Genomic DNA, 16,236 nt, shown 5'->3' with positions numbered 1-16,236 from the left:
ACAATTCCATTTTTTGCCTCCTATTGGTGGATTTTGTTTCCAGTTTTTTGTTATTATGAACAACCCATTTATGTTTCCGGCCCCTGTCCCTTTCAGGACTTTGACATTTCTGATTTCCTGAGCTCTTATATCAGGTGTCACAGTGCCTGCAGGAATAGACAGGGGTCAAATGAGTAAGGAAGACTGGGTGTCAACAGTCAAGAGAGGTGGGGAAACTGGAGAAGGAATGCTGACCTAGCTAAGCTCAAGTTGATTGTTGCCATGTGGCAATGCAGGCCTGTATTTCCAAAGCTTCTGATTTTCTCAAAAGAAACTAGAAATCTGGATTTTTTTTGATGCAAAATGTCCCAAATAATGTCATCTAATTTAAATAATAAGACATACTAGGGCTGGCCTGGTGGCGCAGCTGTTAAGTTCGTGCATTCCACTTCAGCGGCCTGCTGTTTGCCAGTTCGGATCCTGGGTGTGGACCTACACACCGCTTGTCAAGCCATGCTGTGGCAGGCATCCCACATTTAAAGTAGAGGAAGACGGGCACGGATGTTAGCTTAGGGCCAGTCTTCCTCAGCAAGAAGAGGAGGATTGGCAGCAGATGTTAGCTCAGGGCTAATCTTCCTCAAAAAAAAAAAGAAGAAGAAGAAATACTGCATAGGCCAAACAGAACAGGTTTCCAGCTACAGTTCTTAGACTTCCAACATGCCACGTCTGCCTTATCCAGGGTCAAGTTCAGTGAACTCTGCTTTTGTATCATTTTCTCCCATGTAAGGTCCTTATAGGCACCTCCCTTCATTTTAATACCGTGTCGCCTCTATTTGGAAGCTGACTTCACCCTTTAGCTCTACTCTTTATGAGATAGGAGACCAGGCTTTGAGTTTCTCTTGCTAAATTTCTTTAACCACCTATGATATCATTTACTTCTTATGTTTTTTATGTGTTTGCTTCTTCAGTGGGAGTGTAATTTAGACTGACTAAGGGATGTATATGGATTTTCTTTATTTCCAGATTAAGATTGTTATCTTTATTTCAAACAACCAACCATCAACAGATACCCAGAACTCTTGGAATTCTGTTTTCTTCTGAAAGAAAAGGCAGTCATTTTCTCTGATTATAGATAGAAACAAACTGAAAACAATGAAGTAAATTAAGAATCTCAGATGAAAGAAGTACACACTAGAAATAGACATCTCTTTAAGCTCGAAGAAGATAGCTTTTAAAGACGGAAGGGACCGTCGTACTTTACAGTCAGCAGCAGATGTGAAGGTCTCTTTGTTGCTGGTAGTGGTTTTATAGACTGAACTTCTGCAGGTGAGGTTGGTGAGCTCTTCCAGGTATGAGTTCATGTCTTTTTCAGTATCCTCTCAGAGCCTGGAGTTAAGCCTGGTGATTTATCTAAGTTCACCTATATGCGAGGTGTTCCCCACTTACCTCTCTAGCCTGACTGTCTGTCCTGGGCCCCAGACCTTTATTTACAACTGCCTCTTGGTTATCCAACAGATACCTCTAACTGACTCAGCATTTCAAAATTGAGTTTGTCACCTAACCCCCAGAATCGATCACTTCATTCTAGACTCTCTTTCTCTTAACCCCCAATATCTAAACAATGACTAAGTTGTATAGATTCTCTTCCTTTTTTGCTTTTTAAACATTTTATAATGGAATTTTTTTTGAGTTCGTAATAGTTTACATCTGTCTTTTTTTCTGGCTGAGTAGTATTCTATAATGAAATATTTTTAAAAAATCATCATTATTGAGGTATAATTTACATACAATAAAATATACCCATCTTAAATGTGCAGTTTGACAGGTTTTGACTGATGTGTACATCTGTGTAGCCACTGCCACAACCAAGATATAAAATATTTCCATCACCCTGGTTCCTTGTGGCCCTCTGCAGTCAACCCTCCTACCCTTGGCCCCAGGTAACCACTGATGTAAAGCATTTTCTAGAGTTTCATATAATTGGAATCATGTACTCCTTTTTGTCAGGCTTCTTTCACTCAGCATAATGTTTTTGAGATTTATCCATGTTGTTACATATAGTAGTGGATTAGTAATTCATTACTTTTTATAGATGAGCAGTATGATTATGGAACTTTTAAGACATATGCAAAAGTAGAGAGAACATATAATGAATCCCCACGTACTCGTTTATCAGCTTCTACAGTTAGAAGTATCTGACTTGAAGTATTCTTGTTTCATCTCTGTACCCACCCTCCAAACTATACCTGTTTTGACCAGGAGGGGAGGGAAGCTGCAGTATTTTAAAGCAAATTGCAAGCATCGTATTATTTCACTCATAAATTCTTCAGTTGTATCACTAATATTTAAAGACTTTAAAAAAATGAGTAGAGTACCCCTATTGTAATGTATATTTTTTAAAAAACAGTAATTCCCTACTATCATGTAATCCTCAGTCCATATTCAGTCTTTCCAGTATCTCAAGATGTCTTTTTGCAGTTGGTTTATTCAAATCAGAATCCAAACAAGGTCAAGGACGTATTTTGTGCATTTGGTTCATATGTCTCTTAAGCCTCTTTTAATCTATAACAGTTCTCTTTCCCTACTCCGTTTTTCTCCCCATGCCATTTATATGTTGGGGAAACAGGCTCACTGACTTGTAGAATTTTCATATTTCTAAATTGGCTGATTCTGTTTACGTGGGGTTGTTTACTGTGGTCCCTATTCCCCACTCTTCCCTCTAAACTGGTAGTTAGATCTAGAGGTTTGATAGCTTTCCTCTCCTCCTATTTATTTCTCCTTTCCTCATGCACAGCCATTGCTTTAGGTAAGATCCATTATCTCTTTTTACCTTGATCCACTATAGTCATCTGAAGGGTCGCTTTCCCTCTAGTCTTATCTGCCTCCTCCATTCAGACTCCAGACAGCTTCCAGAGTGCTCTTTCTTTCTTTCTTTTTTTTTTTTTGAGGAAGATTAGCCCTGAGCTAACTACTGCCAATCCTCCTCTTTTTGCTGAGGAAACCTGGCCCTGAGCTAACATCCGTGCCCATCTTCCTCTACTTTATATGTGGGACGCCTACCACAGCATGGCTTGCCAAGCAGTGCCATGTCCACACCTGGGATCCGAACCGGCGAACCCTGGGCCACTGAGAATCGGAATGTGTGAACTTAACCACTGCACCACCGGGCTGGCCCCCAGAGTGCTCTTTCTAAAATGAAGATTCAATTGTGTTAATTCTCTGCTTAAAATCTTTCATTGATTCCTATACCCTCTAAGGAAAGGAGTCTAAGTTTCCATGCTCATCATACGTAATTCCTCATCATCTGTCCCTTGCTTCCTTTTCCAGCTGCAACCCCAGCCATATGCATTTTTTTTACCCCATTTATTCAAGAGACATTTAAAGAATGCCCACTCTTTACCAAGTAGGGGGCATTGATTCCCTCTAACTTCTGAGCTGTGTTATTCGCCCCCTCCAGGCAATCTCTGGGGAAGCCAGATGTCACCCTCTGCAGTGAAGTACTTAATCTGAGTCCAGAAATTGGGGGAGGAACCAGAACCTCAGTGGGTCCACCTCTGGGATAATGAAGTTGGAGACAGTAGTATTAGGAGATGAGACAAAAGTAGGAGCAGCTGGGATTCCTTGAGCAAACAGCCAAGGCTTGGGGGCAGGTGGAACTGAGTGAATCCGAGGACGTGCATAAACTGGGTCTACTACAGGTGTTCTCAATAAATGTTTGTTCATTCAATGAGTCCTATTCATGGAATATTAGGGACAAAGTTTTCGATGTACTGGGAACATCTTCAACTGCAGTCGATGTTATGAGGGCAGTTGTCTTCTCCTTACAAGTTCCCCCTTTGGACAGAACAGATGACTCAGCAGATCAGAGCGTAACTGTCAATCAGTGTCTTGTTATCCACTCTTTTTTATTGTTATGGTTTAGGTTATGTTGGTAACTTTTTAAATGTGCTTTGTTTTATAGACCATTGTGATGAATGACTGTATTATTCGAGGGGATCTGGCAAATGTAAGAGTTGGACGTCATTGTGTTGTGAAAAGTCGGAGTGTCATAAGGCCACCATTCAAGAAATTCAGCAAAGGGTATGTAATTTAATTACCTTGATTCAGTCTTGGGCAAGATGCTGCTACTGGTAGTGCTATCCATGTGTTGAGTTGTGGTGTAAGGAGCAGGTCTGTGATATTCTTGGGGACACTGAGTAAGAATTCACCATAATGAACACAACTCTGGTGGTGGTGTCTTAGTCTAGTTGGTGGTTGGGTGCCAGAAACAGAATCCATGTAAGCTGGCAAAAGCAAAGGGTGTTCTGATTAAACAGACATAGGCAGATTTAATGGAACTTAAGGGTAGCAAAAGGGGCCAGGCCTCACAAAGGATTAGAACCTGCCATTGGGAAGCTAGCCAGAATCAAGATAACTGTTCTGTCTACTGCTGTGTCTCCAAGATTATCCTGTCTCTTACCTCTTCTTCTCTCTGCACTTCTGCTTCCCTCTGCTCTCTTCCAGATTGGTTGTATCTTCCCCCTTTGCTCCTGGAGCCAACCTTGCTGCCTCAGCCCCTTATTTACATTACTTCTCCATTTAGGCTTCCAGCAGATACCAACTAGAGATCTTACGTTTTATTTCCAAAATTTTGGGAGAGGGAATCTGATTGGCTCAGCTTGAATTAAGTGCCCACCACTAGTCTAAAAAGCTTTGATCCAGAGGGCAAGGTTAAGTCAGGCCCACTGATCTCTCAGTTGGAATAGGGATTGTCCAACAAAAAACATGGACAGGGCAGGTAAACTGACCACTGTGCCTGCTGTGGTGGGATTCTCTTGGCCTATCTCCCCCTCAGCTAATTTGCTCTCCTGGTTCCTACCTGTAGCACCATCTCCATTTCATCCAATGATTCCACAAGCATTTATTGAGTGTTTTCCTTAAGCTAGTCACTAGGTTATAAGTTGGACATATAAAGATGGACAAAATGGCATTCCTGCCTCAGGGTTCTCAAAACCTACTGGTAGAAACGGTTACATAAACAGATAGCTACTGAATAATGTGATAGCCACTGTATAATGTGATACTCCTGTCACAGGGGTATGAACATGGTTAGGAGGGAACAGAGAAGAGAGTAAACTAACTCAGACTCTATAATACTTAGGAGTATATCATGCAGGAAGAATCCTGCATTTCCCGTAATGGTACTGGGCTCCAGGCTTTCTATTACATGCAAGAATTAGAGCAGAGAGTCATAATAAATCACTCGCATGAAAACATTCAATTATTGACTCAGAAGGCTACTGGAGGGAAACCAGAAAATCTTACGGTACGCTCTTGTGGTCTCATACAGTGACTGATACTCTGCCAGAGTTATTGACTCCACCTTCTTACCTTGATTTTTTTTTTTTTTAAAGATTGGCACCTGAGCTAACAACTATTGCCAATCTTCTGTTTTTTTTCTTTTCCTTCTGCTTCTCCCCAAAGCCCCCCAGTACATTGTTGTATATTCTAGTTGTAGGTCCTTCTGGCTGATGCTCTGTGGGACACCGCCTCAGCATGGCCTAATGAGCGGTGCCATGTCCACGCCCAGGATCCGAACCTGCGAAACCCTGGGCTGCCGAAGTGGAGTGCATGAACTTAACCACTTGGCCATGGGGCTGGCCCCTTCACCTTCTTTTTTTTTAAGTTTATTTCATTTTATCACTTTTTTTTTTAGGGAGATTAGCCCTGAGCTAACATCTGTTCTGAGCTAACATCTGCTGCCAATCCTCTTCTTGCTGAGGAAGCCTGGCCAGCCCTGAGCTAATGTCTGTGCCCATCTTCCTCCACTTTATATGTGGGATGCCCGCCACAGCATGGCTTGATAAGCAGTGCGTAGGTCTACACCTGGGATTCGAACCCACAAACCCCAGGCTGCCTAAGTGGAAGGTGGGAACTTAACTGCTGTGCCACCAGGCTGGTGTTTCCGCCATCTGATAAAGGCATTATTGAGCTGGATATGGTCCAGGGAAGGCATGGAGAATGAACAAGAGGTTTTTGGGTGAATGGAGGGATGTGTAAATAAGAACCGTCCATGTAAGGGCCTGGCCTGGTTGCATAGTGGTCAAGTTTATGTGCTCCACTTCAGTGGCCCCGGGTTTGCAGGTTCGGATCCTGGGCGCAGACCTAACACCCTTGTCAGCCCACGGTGTGGTGGCATTCCACATAAGACAGAGGAAGCTTGGCACAGATATTAGCTCAGCTCAGGGACAATCTTCCTCAAGCAGAAAGAGGAGGATTTGCAACAGATGTTAGCTCAGGGCCAATATTCCTCACAGACACACACAAAAAGAATCGTCTGCATAAGAAATACAGAAATCTGAAGGTGTAAATAGCAACACATGAATAGAAGGTGAATGTAGATGTTTTTCCCTATGTGTCCCAATACCAGAACTAGATAATAATAGAAAGTTTGGAATTTATAATTTAAAATTAAAGAACCAGCAGTACTGCTATAGACTGTGGTGAGTTCAAGGAATTCATTGCCACACAAGAGGTCCAGGCTAATACTCCAAATGGATGAAGGAAGATTTAAATAAATTATAGGTCTGTGGAGGACAGGTAGCAGCTCTGACAAAATATTCTTGACAAAATAGAGGGGCCGGCCTGGTTGCGCAGTGGTTAAGTGCACATGTTCTGCTTCAGCAGCCTGGGGTTCACCGGTTCGGATCCCGGGTGCAGACATGGCACTGCTCAGAGGGCCATGCTGTGGCATGCATCCCACATATAAAGTTGAGGAAGATGGGCACGGATGTTAGCTCAGGGCCAGTCTTCCTCAGCAAAAAGAGGAGGATTGGCAGCAGATGTTAGCTCAGGACTAATCTTCCTCAAAAAAATAGAATGCAGGAGTGGAAAGAGCTAGTGAGCATCTGGCTACTTTATATTAGGTTCAGTCCAAAATTTACATCGCAAAGTACTGAAATGACTTGTAAATGTGATCACAGAACCACTGTCAATGACATTTGAGGAATCCTGGAGAATGGGGATGATGTCAGAAGTCTGGAGAAAGCCTACTAACTCCTACTCATCCTTCAAGTCTTGGCTTAATTATCACTTTCAGTTAAGCTTTTACCAAACCTCCAGTCTGGGTAAAGTCTCCTTGTTATATACACTCTCATAATGGGGTATTTTGCCTCTATAATGCTTATCATAGTTGTAACTAATTACTTATTTAGTCATTTATTGAATCTTTTGTTCTCTTGATTGTAAGCTCCTCATGGGCAGGATTGTGCCCCTTTTGCTCACCATTGTGTTCCCAATTCCTAGCATAGAGTCTGGCATATAGTAGGCACTCAGGAAAATCAGTGAGTATGTTAATTTTCAGAATGTTGGGTGCTAGAAATGATATTCCATGAACCTAATGTCTGTTCCCTGAAGCATTATAGAGCAGGTTGGTGAAAATGTGATCTGTGATCATTTTCAAAGGAAGCAGGAATGAGCAAACATTCATTCATTTTTATTTGGTGCCAGCATTTTTAGCTTTGAAGGTCTTGCCCCTTCTGCCTTGCTGTTTCCTTGCACATTTCATTGGTATAATATTTCTGTTTTTGAGCTAGTAGTCACATTCATCTTCTTCAACATTATAGAATTTCTCTAGCCTGAGGATTCTTTCCTTGCTAGGAACAGTCTTACCAAGACAAGATGATGAAGTTGACATTACGATCTGTAGTTCTATAAACCTTGACCAAAAGTTCATCACCTTGACCTTTCCTTGTTCATCTTCTTTTCCTTCTGTAGCGTTGCATTCTTTCCTTTACATATCGGGGACCATGTCTTTATCGAGGAAGATTGTGTGGTCAACGCAGCTCAGATTGGCTCTTACGTTCACGTTGGCAAGAACTGTGTGATTGTGAGTATGGTGACTTGGCTGGCTGAGCCACCTCGCTTCCCTCCAGCTCCTGTCCCTCACATCAGTGGGCCTCTGCTACTGTGACCAACCACGGTAGACATAGTGTCTCATCTGCTGCTCTACTGAAACTGTTATTGGATTTGGAGTTTTTTTCTAGGCATTAATAATCATGATTAACCTTTATTCAGCCTCTTCCATATGATGTTAAACTCTTTTCTTTGATTATTTCATTTAATCCTCACAACCATCCAGCGGTAGTGGATACCATTATTACCCCTATTTGCAGATGAGAAGACCAAAGACCTTAGATATTAGGGCGTTTGACAAGGCTAGTAAGTGGTAGAGCTGGGATTTGAACCCGAGCAGTATGAATAGCCATGGTGCCATATGGCCTACCTATTGCTTTACTCAAGGATCTTACAGAATAGTGGGATGAGAGGATCTGAAGGGTGAGTTGAAATTGGCTTATAGACAAGGGGAGGATGGGCATTTCGGGAAAGAGATGGGCATGTGCAAGGGTCAGAGTCACCAAAGGGCATGATGTTAGGGAAACTACAGGTAGTTCAGGATGATGGGCATGCAGGGTACAAGTGGGCTCCTTGCTCAGCAGAACCTGTAAGACCCTGGTCTACAGGAGCCTAGGCATCAGTTTGTTCAATCCGATCAAGGCTCTACAGGGTTGGATTTCTTGGTATTTCATAGATGAAGAGCTTGATTTCACTTAGGATTCATGAGAACATCCTGGGTGAGAATGTTAATGATTAGAGCTGAACTGCCTAAATGTTTAGGGAGAATGTTTCCTGCATTTTAAATTTATACCTCAGACTAGATTTTAGGAAAAGCCAAGACTTTTTTCATGTTTTTACATGGCTGATCCCATTAATACAGAACCAGCTCTCTGCTCTGCATAAGACTCAGACCCTAAAGTATCAAAACCTTGCAGAAACCATGCAGTCACCTTCCAGAAGTCATGAGGGCACAGCAAGGATGGATGGTGCAATGGAGAACCACACTGCTGCAAAAAACATTCCAATCTGACTTGTTACTCAGAATTAAGGGAAGTAGTTCTTTTGCCAAATATTCTCATCCGGAGGAGTTCCTTGTTATGTATTAGACAGAAAGTCTTTGGTTCAGCCTGATGTTGGAGGAAGGGAGAAGATAGTGAAATCCATCCTCTCTTCTCACTGACTGTTTGGCAAAAGCTGGCTTTGCAGTCACAGCTGTGTGGTTCTGCTATTTTCCTCAGCAAAGTGAAGACATCACCATGGTGCTTTAGCCCTGTTCTGTATCCTCCAGGCAAAATGTCTGAAGGGTTAAAATCCAAATGCTCTTCCCAATGCTTAGGGAAATTCAGTCCTATTCTTAGGTCCTCTGCTTTTTGTACTGCTTTTCAATACATCAGTTCATTGTTCAGTATCGGCAGGACTTATTTGCTGAGCCTTACAAATTCTCAAGTAATCTCTCAGGAGAAAGATCCTTTTAGAAGTCTAGAATCTCAATGCTAGCAGGAACTCTTTTAGAGTTTAGCTGTCCCCATCAGGTCCAGATCCTTCCTATAGCAGCATCCCATGTTATAGTCTAACTTCTCTTTGGATATGTGAAGGTGTGGGTGTTGATCAGAATTGCCCGAATGCCAGCAGGAAACGCCTAACAGGCAATACTAATAGGCACTGTTATTGTCTGTGAGTTTTACATTTATTATTTCCAATCCTGACAGCGTCCCTGCAGGTTTGGTTTTACATCCTATTTCACAGATGAGGAAACCAAGGCTCAGAGATGCTAAATAACTTGCCTAAGGAGATATAGGTAGCTGTCATACTAGCAACATGTAGTTCTTGACTCCTCCTTGGGAAAGTGTTCAGGAAAGAATAAAGAATTAGTTTCAGCTTTTAACCTCCTCAGCTATTGCCAATGCATTCATGCCTGAGAAGTACCTGCATTTTTAATTTTGCTGCTATTTAATTGATTGGTTTGCCCAGAATGCTTGAAAACCCAATTAAGCATCATTTCCCTGAGTAGGCAGAATGGCCAACTAGTGGACAAAGCAGGTGAAAACAGGCTGTGTGGTGGCTAGTGGTGCACAGTGAAAAGATTCACCTCCACTCTTCTTTTCCAGGGCCTTTGCCTGTGGATCCTTGCATGTGAAGGGATCATGCCTCATGCAGCACATTCTCCTTCCTTTTACTCAGTGCCCCTGTGCATAGTCTGAGTTATTAGGAGTTTAGGTGTCATAGTTCATCTTTGAGTTAATTTGGGAGTCACCAGGGAACTGGCCAGCTGCCGTATTTTTGAAATTGCCGATAGCAGATAATTGGTGGAAGACAACTTTCCAAGGAGGAATGAAGAGCTGCAGGCATAACTTGTTTCTGAGCAAAAAGTGTTGCCAAGTGTTGCCAAAGCTATTATCCACCCAGCTGGAGGAAGCTTAATAGCCGCTTAAGAAATTCAGACCTTAGAGATATAAGCTTTTTAAAAAAATTCCTTTGGCAATCTACCTGGAAATACATGTGATTTGGGTTTTGAAGAGTGAGGAAAATTTGAACACAACCAAATCAAAGTATGTTTCATAGTCTTTGGTAAAATCTGAGATCTGGATGGATTAGCATTGTCCTGGTATTTGTTAGGAGTTCCACATTCCCGGACAGGTATATTTTCTCAGATCATCTGACTGGAACACAAGTGACCTTACAGGCCCTGGTGATGTAAACACAGTCAGCGAAGACCACAACTTTCATTTATTCAGCAAATAATCTGAGGCACAACGTTAAGCTTTATACAGAAGCCTCTCCTTTCCCTTAACCCATGAAACAAGTGACTCTCCCAGACCTTATTTCTTGCTCTCAAAATGCCGTGGGTGATGGCAGTGTTGAAAATTGATGGCAGTGGATAAAGTCAAGCATAAGATTCAGCCTAAACCTTCAAGGAACTACCACTCACCTGTGGGAGAAGAAATGACCCAATAACTTCATGTCCAAATGCGTTTGTCAGGACTTATCCAGTTGGAGTTGACAAAGGAACAAACAAACCATAAACTCGTAGATGTAAAATGGAACGTATTGGCTGACATAAACCAAGAGGACAGAAGTACATCCTAATTTCATGCACAAATGGCTCCAGGAGTTCAATTGATGTCATGAGAATTAGTCTCCATCCCTTTTTGTTTTCCCCTGGGAGGTTCTCAAGGCAGGTTCTTCCCTCATGGAAACAAGGTGGTTTTTCAGGCTTCTGTCTTATCTTCTAAAAACTTCATTGGAAAGAGCTTCTTTTCCAAGTAGTCCCAGCAGAAGCCCTAATGTTGAGATTCATCAGACCAGTTTGGCTCATATGCTGACTCTAAAGCACTGTGGCCAGGCTTGGAGTTTGGGGTTTGGGATGGGAGGTGAAGCACATGGACTAAGATACAGTACAGGTGGTTCCCAAGGAAAATATAGGCTCCATTTCCAGAAGAAAGGGTAATGGATGTTGGACAAGCAGAACAACAGATGTCCACAAAATTACAAAAATAAAATAAAATTAAGTAGAACTCTTGGAAGACCAAATTTCACATAGTCTGTAATGTCTAAGATAACCTGAACTGTCCCCAGCATACAAGCCCCTCCCCAAATGTGCACACGCACACATGCACATTGACATCCCTGCCTCCTGCTCCTCCTTGTCAGGTACCACCTGAGGTAGGGAATTGCAGCCACACCTCTTATCACTGTCCCTTGCTATTATATAATATCACAAATGGAGAAGATATAAAATAGCCTTCCACACAGCACACTAGACAACTTTTACTCCCATTTCCTGGTCTATTTCCTATTAACAAGATTTTCATTTCAGGGGCGTCGATGTGTGTTGAAAGACTGCTGCAAAATTCTTGACAATACAGTATTACCCCCAGAAACTGTGGTCCCACCATTCACCGTCTTCTCAGGCTGCCCAGGTAACTTTGGGTGTTGATTATTAAAACTCAAGTTTATTTTCCATCACAAAAATAACGTATGCAATTTCTGTCTCTGACAATATGTGGTTCTAGCTAACTTAAAAATTCTCCTGCTATAAAGTACCTAGAAATGCTATCTAAAATATAGCAAGTATCTTTTTAAATGCATAATTTGGTTCACAAGGAAATTATTGAGGATCAGAAGCAAAGAGGAAACTAAACCCACACTATAAGCATACTTAGGTTGATGCGTTTTCATAATAGAGTGGTTTAGGATTTGATCCTTGTGTGGCAATGAGAGGTAAAGCCTTGCCTCCACACATGGCAGAGAGAGCCTCTTGAAGGGTCATCCTTCAATAAAAAGTTGCTGTAGAACAAATCTGCCACCAGCACAGGAAAAGTACAAAGAAGCGTGTCTCTCTAGGCCTTGGCTCTGGATGGAAAAAGAAAAAGTCTCTCCAGAGAATTCTAACTATGGCCTTACCCTCACATTGGTTGGGAGTTTGAACTTGTACTTCCCACACTGTCCAGGAACGCCCAAACTGAAAAGTTAACATGAAACATGGTCTAAGACCACTGTTAGCTTTGGGACACCAGAGGGAAGCAAATACATCACCTCTTGACCTTGGCTGACGGAATGCCCACAGGTAAAGCCCCTCGTGAGCTCAGAGCTCCAAATTGTAAAACATGTGAGCCAACAGAGGAAATACGTGTTCATCTTAGGAAGCTTGGAAAATGCTGAAAAGCAGAAGGGAGACGAGAACTTCACAGTCCCCCTCACCCCAAGACAGTTTCTCTCTTCTGCGTACTGTTTTACGCAGTGGAAGTCATGTAGCATCTACAGAGGCACATCACAGATTCACAGATGGAAGATGATATGAAGAGGGAGATTTGACAATAGATGATATCTACCACAGGTGGTTTAATTGTTTTTCCATTTAAAAAAAAATCTCATTACTCAGATCATTGAATATGAGTTTCAAAGATGTCCAGATCATCCACTCAGATTCTTTGGGAGAAATTGGCCATTCTGCTGTTTCGTGCATCTCTGCTTTTGCCAAAGAGGAAGAAAGGACTTCCGTTTAGTTATTCTCCCCATCTTGGGTTCCCACTGTGAGAAAGTTTCACTGTTCTTAGCAAGCGCTAGAGCAGAACGGCCCCAACAGTTGTTGTAAATGATTGTCACACAAGCATCTGGCCTGAGATGAGAAGGCTATTGCCAGGGAAGTATTTTAATCTCTTTCACCTTCTTCAAGGTCCTTAGAACCAACTAGTTATGGTTGTTGAGCACTGATGGCAGAAGGCAGGGAAGCACTGCTTGGTATTTGAAATCCAAATAAACACTATGTTTGGAGGTTCTGATGGAGGATTCAAACTGCTGCACCTTAGAGATTGTTGTATAAATGAACAAACTGAGGGCAAGAGAGGTGGGTTGTCCAAGGTGTCAGAGCTGGTTAGTGGGAAAGCCTTGACTAGCACTGAAGACCCCTAATTTAGAGACTAGTACTTTTTACACTGTGGTAAGATACTTTCCATCTTTATTTTATGTAGTTTCACCAACAAAGGCTAACCATCTAAATATTGCTAATGGCAATCTCCATCTTGAATAAAGAGACATGGGGTTGCAGGAAAACTGGCACATTTTTGAAGGGCTCCACTGCATGAAACTGAGTCATGAAACAAGATGAAAGGCAAACTACCCAGAAAGGATCTGGGTCAGGAATCAAAAACTCAGGTGCCTGTAGGAGCCAGGCAGATCAGTAAATGATAGCAATGATAGCCTGTCATAGCTGTTTAAGAATACAGGCCTAATATTATGAGATCTTCCGATGTTTCATGAGGAGCTAAAAATCTGAATTTTTATGTACTATCTCTGAATTTTTAAATGTTGGCTACTAATTTTTAAAAAGATTAAATACTGTATAGACCAGACATATGTTTGCAAATCTAACATGGGCTGCTAATTTGTAAAAGGTGCCTATGGGAATTTTGTATTTTTTTAGACCATTTTTTCTATCCTACCTGTTATTTTCTCTCTATATATATACAAGTGCATGTCTGTTTTTGTATATATATGAGTGTAAAGGTATGTGAGTGTATGTATGTGTACATATTTGTGTATGTAATATGGATATATGAAACTGTTTATAGTATATAAACAGAATCACACTATTCTGTTTGGAAATTTGCTTTCTTAACATATATCTTGGGCATGTTTTGTTGTCAGTATCTAGAAACTCACCTCTTTCCTTTTAATGGTTACGCGTTTTTCATTGCCTAAATGTACCATAATATAACTAATCAATCCCCTAGTATAATAGATCATTAGAAGTTGTACCTGGTTTTTCACGATTAGAAACTTTGCTGCAGTAACAGTGTATGAGAGTGCCTCTTTCCCAGAAATTCTTAAGTATGATCGCCCTATCTCTAGTCTTTCTGGAGGACATTTGGGGTCTACTACCATCCTTGATTTGTCTGTATCTAGCATGTTCGAGCATTGGATTCAGTTTCATTGTGTGAATATCAGGGAAGTTTCTCAGCTCAAGAGCACTCACTTTGCCTTGCCCAATAGGTGTCACACCAGAATCAGGATGGACAAACCCTTGTTGAGAACAACCTCTTGTAGTCAGAGATGCCTGAACTCTTCAGATTATGCAATAATATGCTAACCTCTTTCACCTGGAATATACTTCTCCATTTTGGGACCAGTATTATTTGTTTCCCTCACACACACAAATTCAAAACATCTGGAAGAGATCATCAGTAGAAATATTCTCTTAGAACCAAAGATGGAAAACCTAACATTTAGACTCTCATGACTAAAGAAAAGAGCCCTCTAGGAGTTTAAACAGAAATCAGAGTTCCAGGCCTCCCCTGGCTCCTGTGGTTGACAAGGTCTTTCTTTTCCCAGGACTCTTCTCAGGGGAGCTCCCAGAATGTACCCAGGAGCTGATGATTGACGTCACTAAGAGCTACTACCAGAAGTTTTTGCCCTTGACCCAGGTCTAACGTCTCTGCCTCATGTGTTGAATTTGCTTGAGCTCAAAGATGAACTTGGGGACGAAGTGAGCCTGTCAGCATCTACAAAGAGCTCTTGTGTCTTTGATACCTTCCACCCTTCCGTTTTTGTTGTTGTTAGTTTTTTTGTTTAATTCTTTAGAATTTCTCAATCCTTCCAGGCTTGAAGCTCTTACGACTTTAATAACAGAGCGTCTGGAGGAGTTGTCTCCAGATGCTGTGCTTAAACCTTATCTATTAGCAGTCACTTCATACCATTATCTGTGGAACACAGAATCATCTGTTCCCAACACTCCCACCCCTTGGTCCTGAAACAGGCCTGCAGAACAGAGCTCTCTGTTCCAGCGTGGAGGGTGTCAAGCCGGTGTGCTGCTCATGGCCATGAGCTCCCCAGTGTGAACACCACTCATACGGAGTACTCTCAGCTTTCCTGCTGCTAACGCATTTGGCCAGTTGCTCATAATCTTGGGAAAAAAGTATTCACAACCTTTCAGAGCTCAGATTCCTGTTGGCCACTAAAACTTGAAGTGAGGGGTGGTTAGTATTTTTCTTCTTCCGAAAATGACCTTAACTGTCATTTTAACCCAGGGTGACTAATAAAGGACTTTCTAGCATTCTGTTCTAGGGCCTTTGGCTTTCACTGAAAGGGGGGCCCTCAGCACCCAGATTTTATTTTGGCCAAGGCCCAGGTTTGAGTCTCCCATGTGGTAGACTAGTCTGGCAGCCACTCCTTGCCTTGGTAATTTGGGGGCAGCAGTATATGCCTTATTTCATTGAAGATGTAGGATTTATAACACTTTAACCCACACTTTATGTGCAGTAAACCTCACAGTTCAGACCAGAATATCTGTACTCGGGCCCAGTCATCTATCTATACGAGGGCCTCTTAAAATCCTTCTGTGGGCGCAGAGCCCCGAGGAGTGAATGAAGTTGCCAGTGCTCTTCTTACCGTCTCCCTCTGGGTAATAGCACAACCCTACCTGGTGTTCTGCCCTGCCCTCTTGGTTTAGAAGGAAGATTTAGAAGTGAAGGCCTGAGAGGTTGGCCTTGTGTAATACTCTGACTCTGCTGTGAATAGGGTAGGACAATTCAGTCTTGAAGGTTGGGATCTAGCAGGAGCCGTCTTGAATTAATATCTGTTTGTGGGGTTTGCAAGACCAGCTATGTATAATTATCTCCACTAGTTCAATGTAAAACTGCTTTCTGGTTTGTCCTTTTTTTATGTTTGTACATTAAAAGATCAACACATGCAACAAGCCATTCAAGGTGATCACTCCCCACCTCCAGCGATGGCTACCTGTATTCCTTGGGCACTTACTTCACTGTGTGCCTGCTGCCCTTCTGCGGGCTTGACATTCACCAGCCTGCTTATGGCTCACACAGCCCTAAGGTGGATGTTATTCCCATTTTACAGATGAGAAATAAACTCAAAGATATTAGAGAA

General features: G+C 42.1%; 1 protein-coding gene across 1 annotated transcript in view; it reads left to right on the top strand.

Annotated features, from left to right (window-relative positions):
* The window catches only part of DCTN5 (dynactin subunit 5), a 25,892-nt gene extending 9,656 nt beyond the window's left edge, over window positions 1–16,236 (top strand). Inside the window, exons 3-6 of the mRNA XM_044746348.2 lie at window positions 3,941–4,059; window positions 7,735–7,846; window positions 11,672–11,774; window positions 14,686–16,236. Coding sequence (XP_044602283.1) covers window positions 3,941–4,059; window positions 7,735–7,846; window positions 11,672–11,774; window positions 14,686–14,783 — 432 coding nt within the window. The 3' untranslated portion in view covers window positions 14,784–16,236. The remainder of the gene's footprint in view (window positions 1–3,940; window positions 4,060–7,734; window positions 7,847–11,671; window positions 11,775–14,685) is intronic.

This window comes from Equus asinus, chromosome 14 (assembly GCF_041296235.1).
Source record: "Equus asinus isolate D_3611 breed Donkey chromosome 14, EquAss-T2T_v2, whole genome shotgun sequence".
Classification (NCBI taxonomy): domain Eukaryota; kingdom Metazoa; phylum Chordata; class Mammalia; order Perissodactyla; family Equidae; genus Equus; species Equus asinus.
This window is presented reverse-complemented; position numbering and strand designations above follow the sequence as displayed.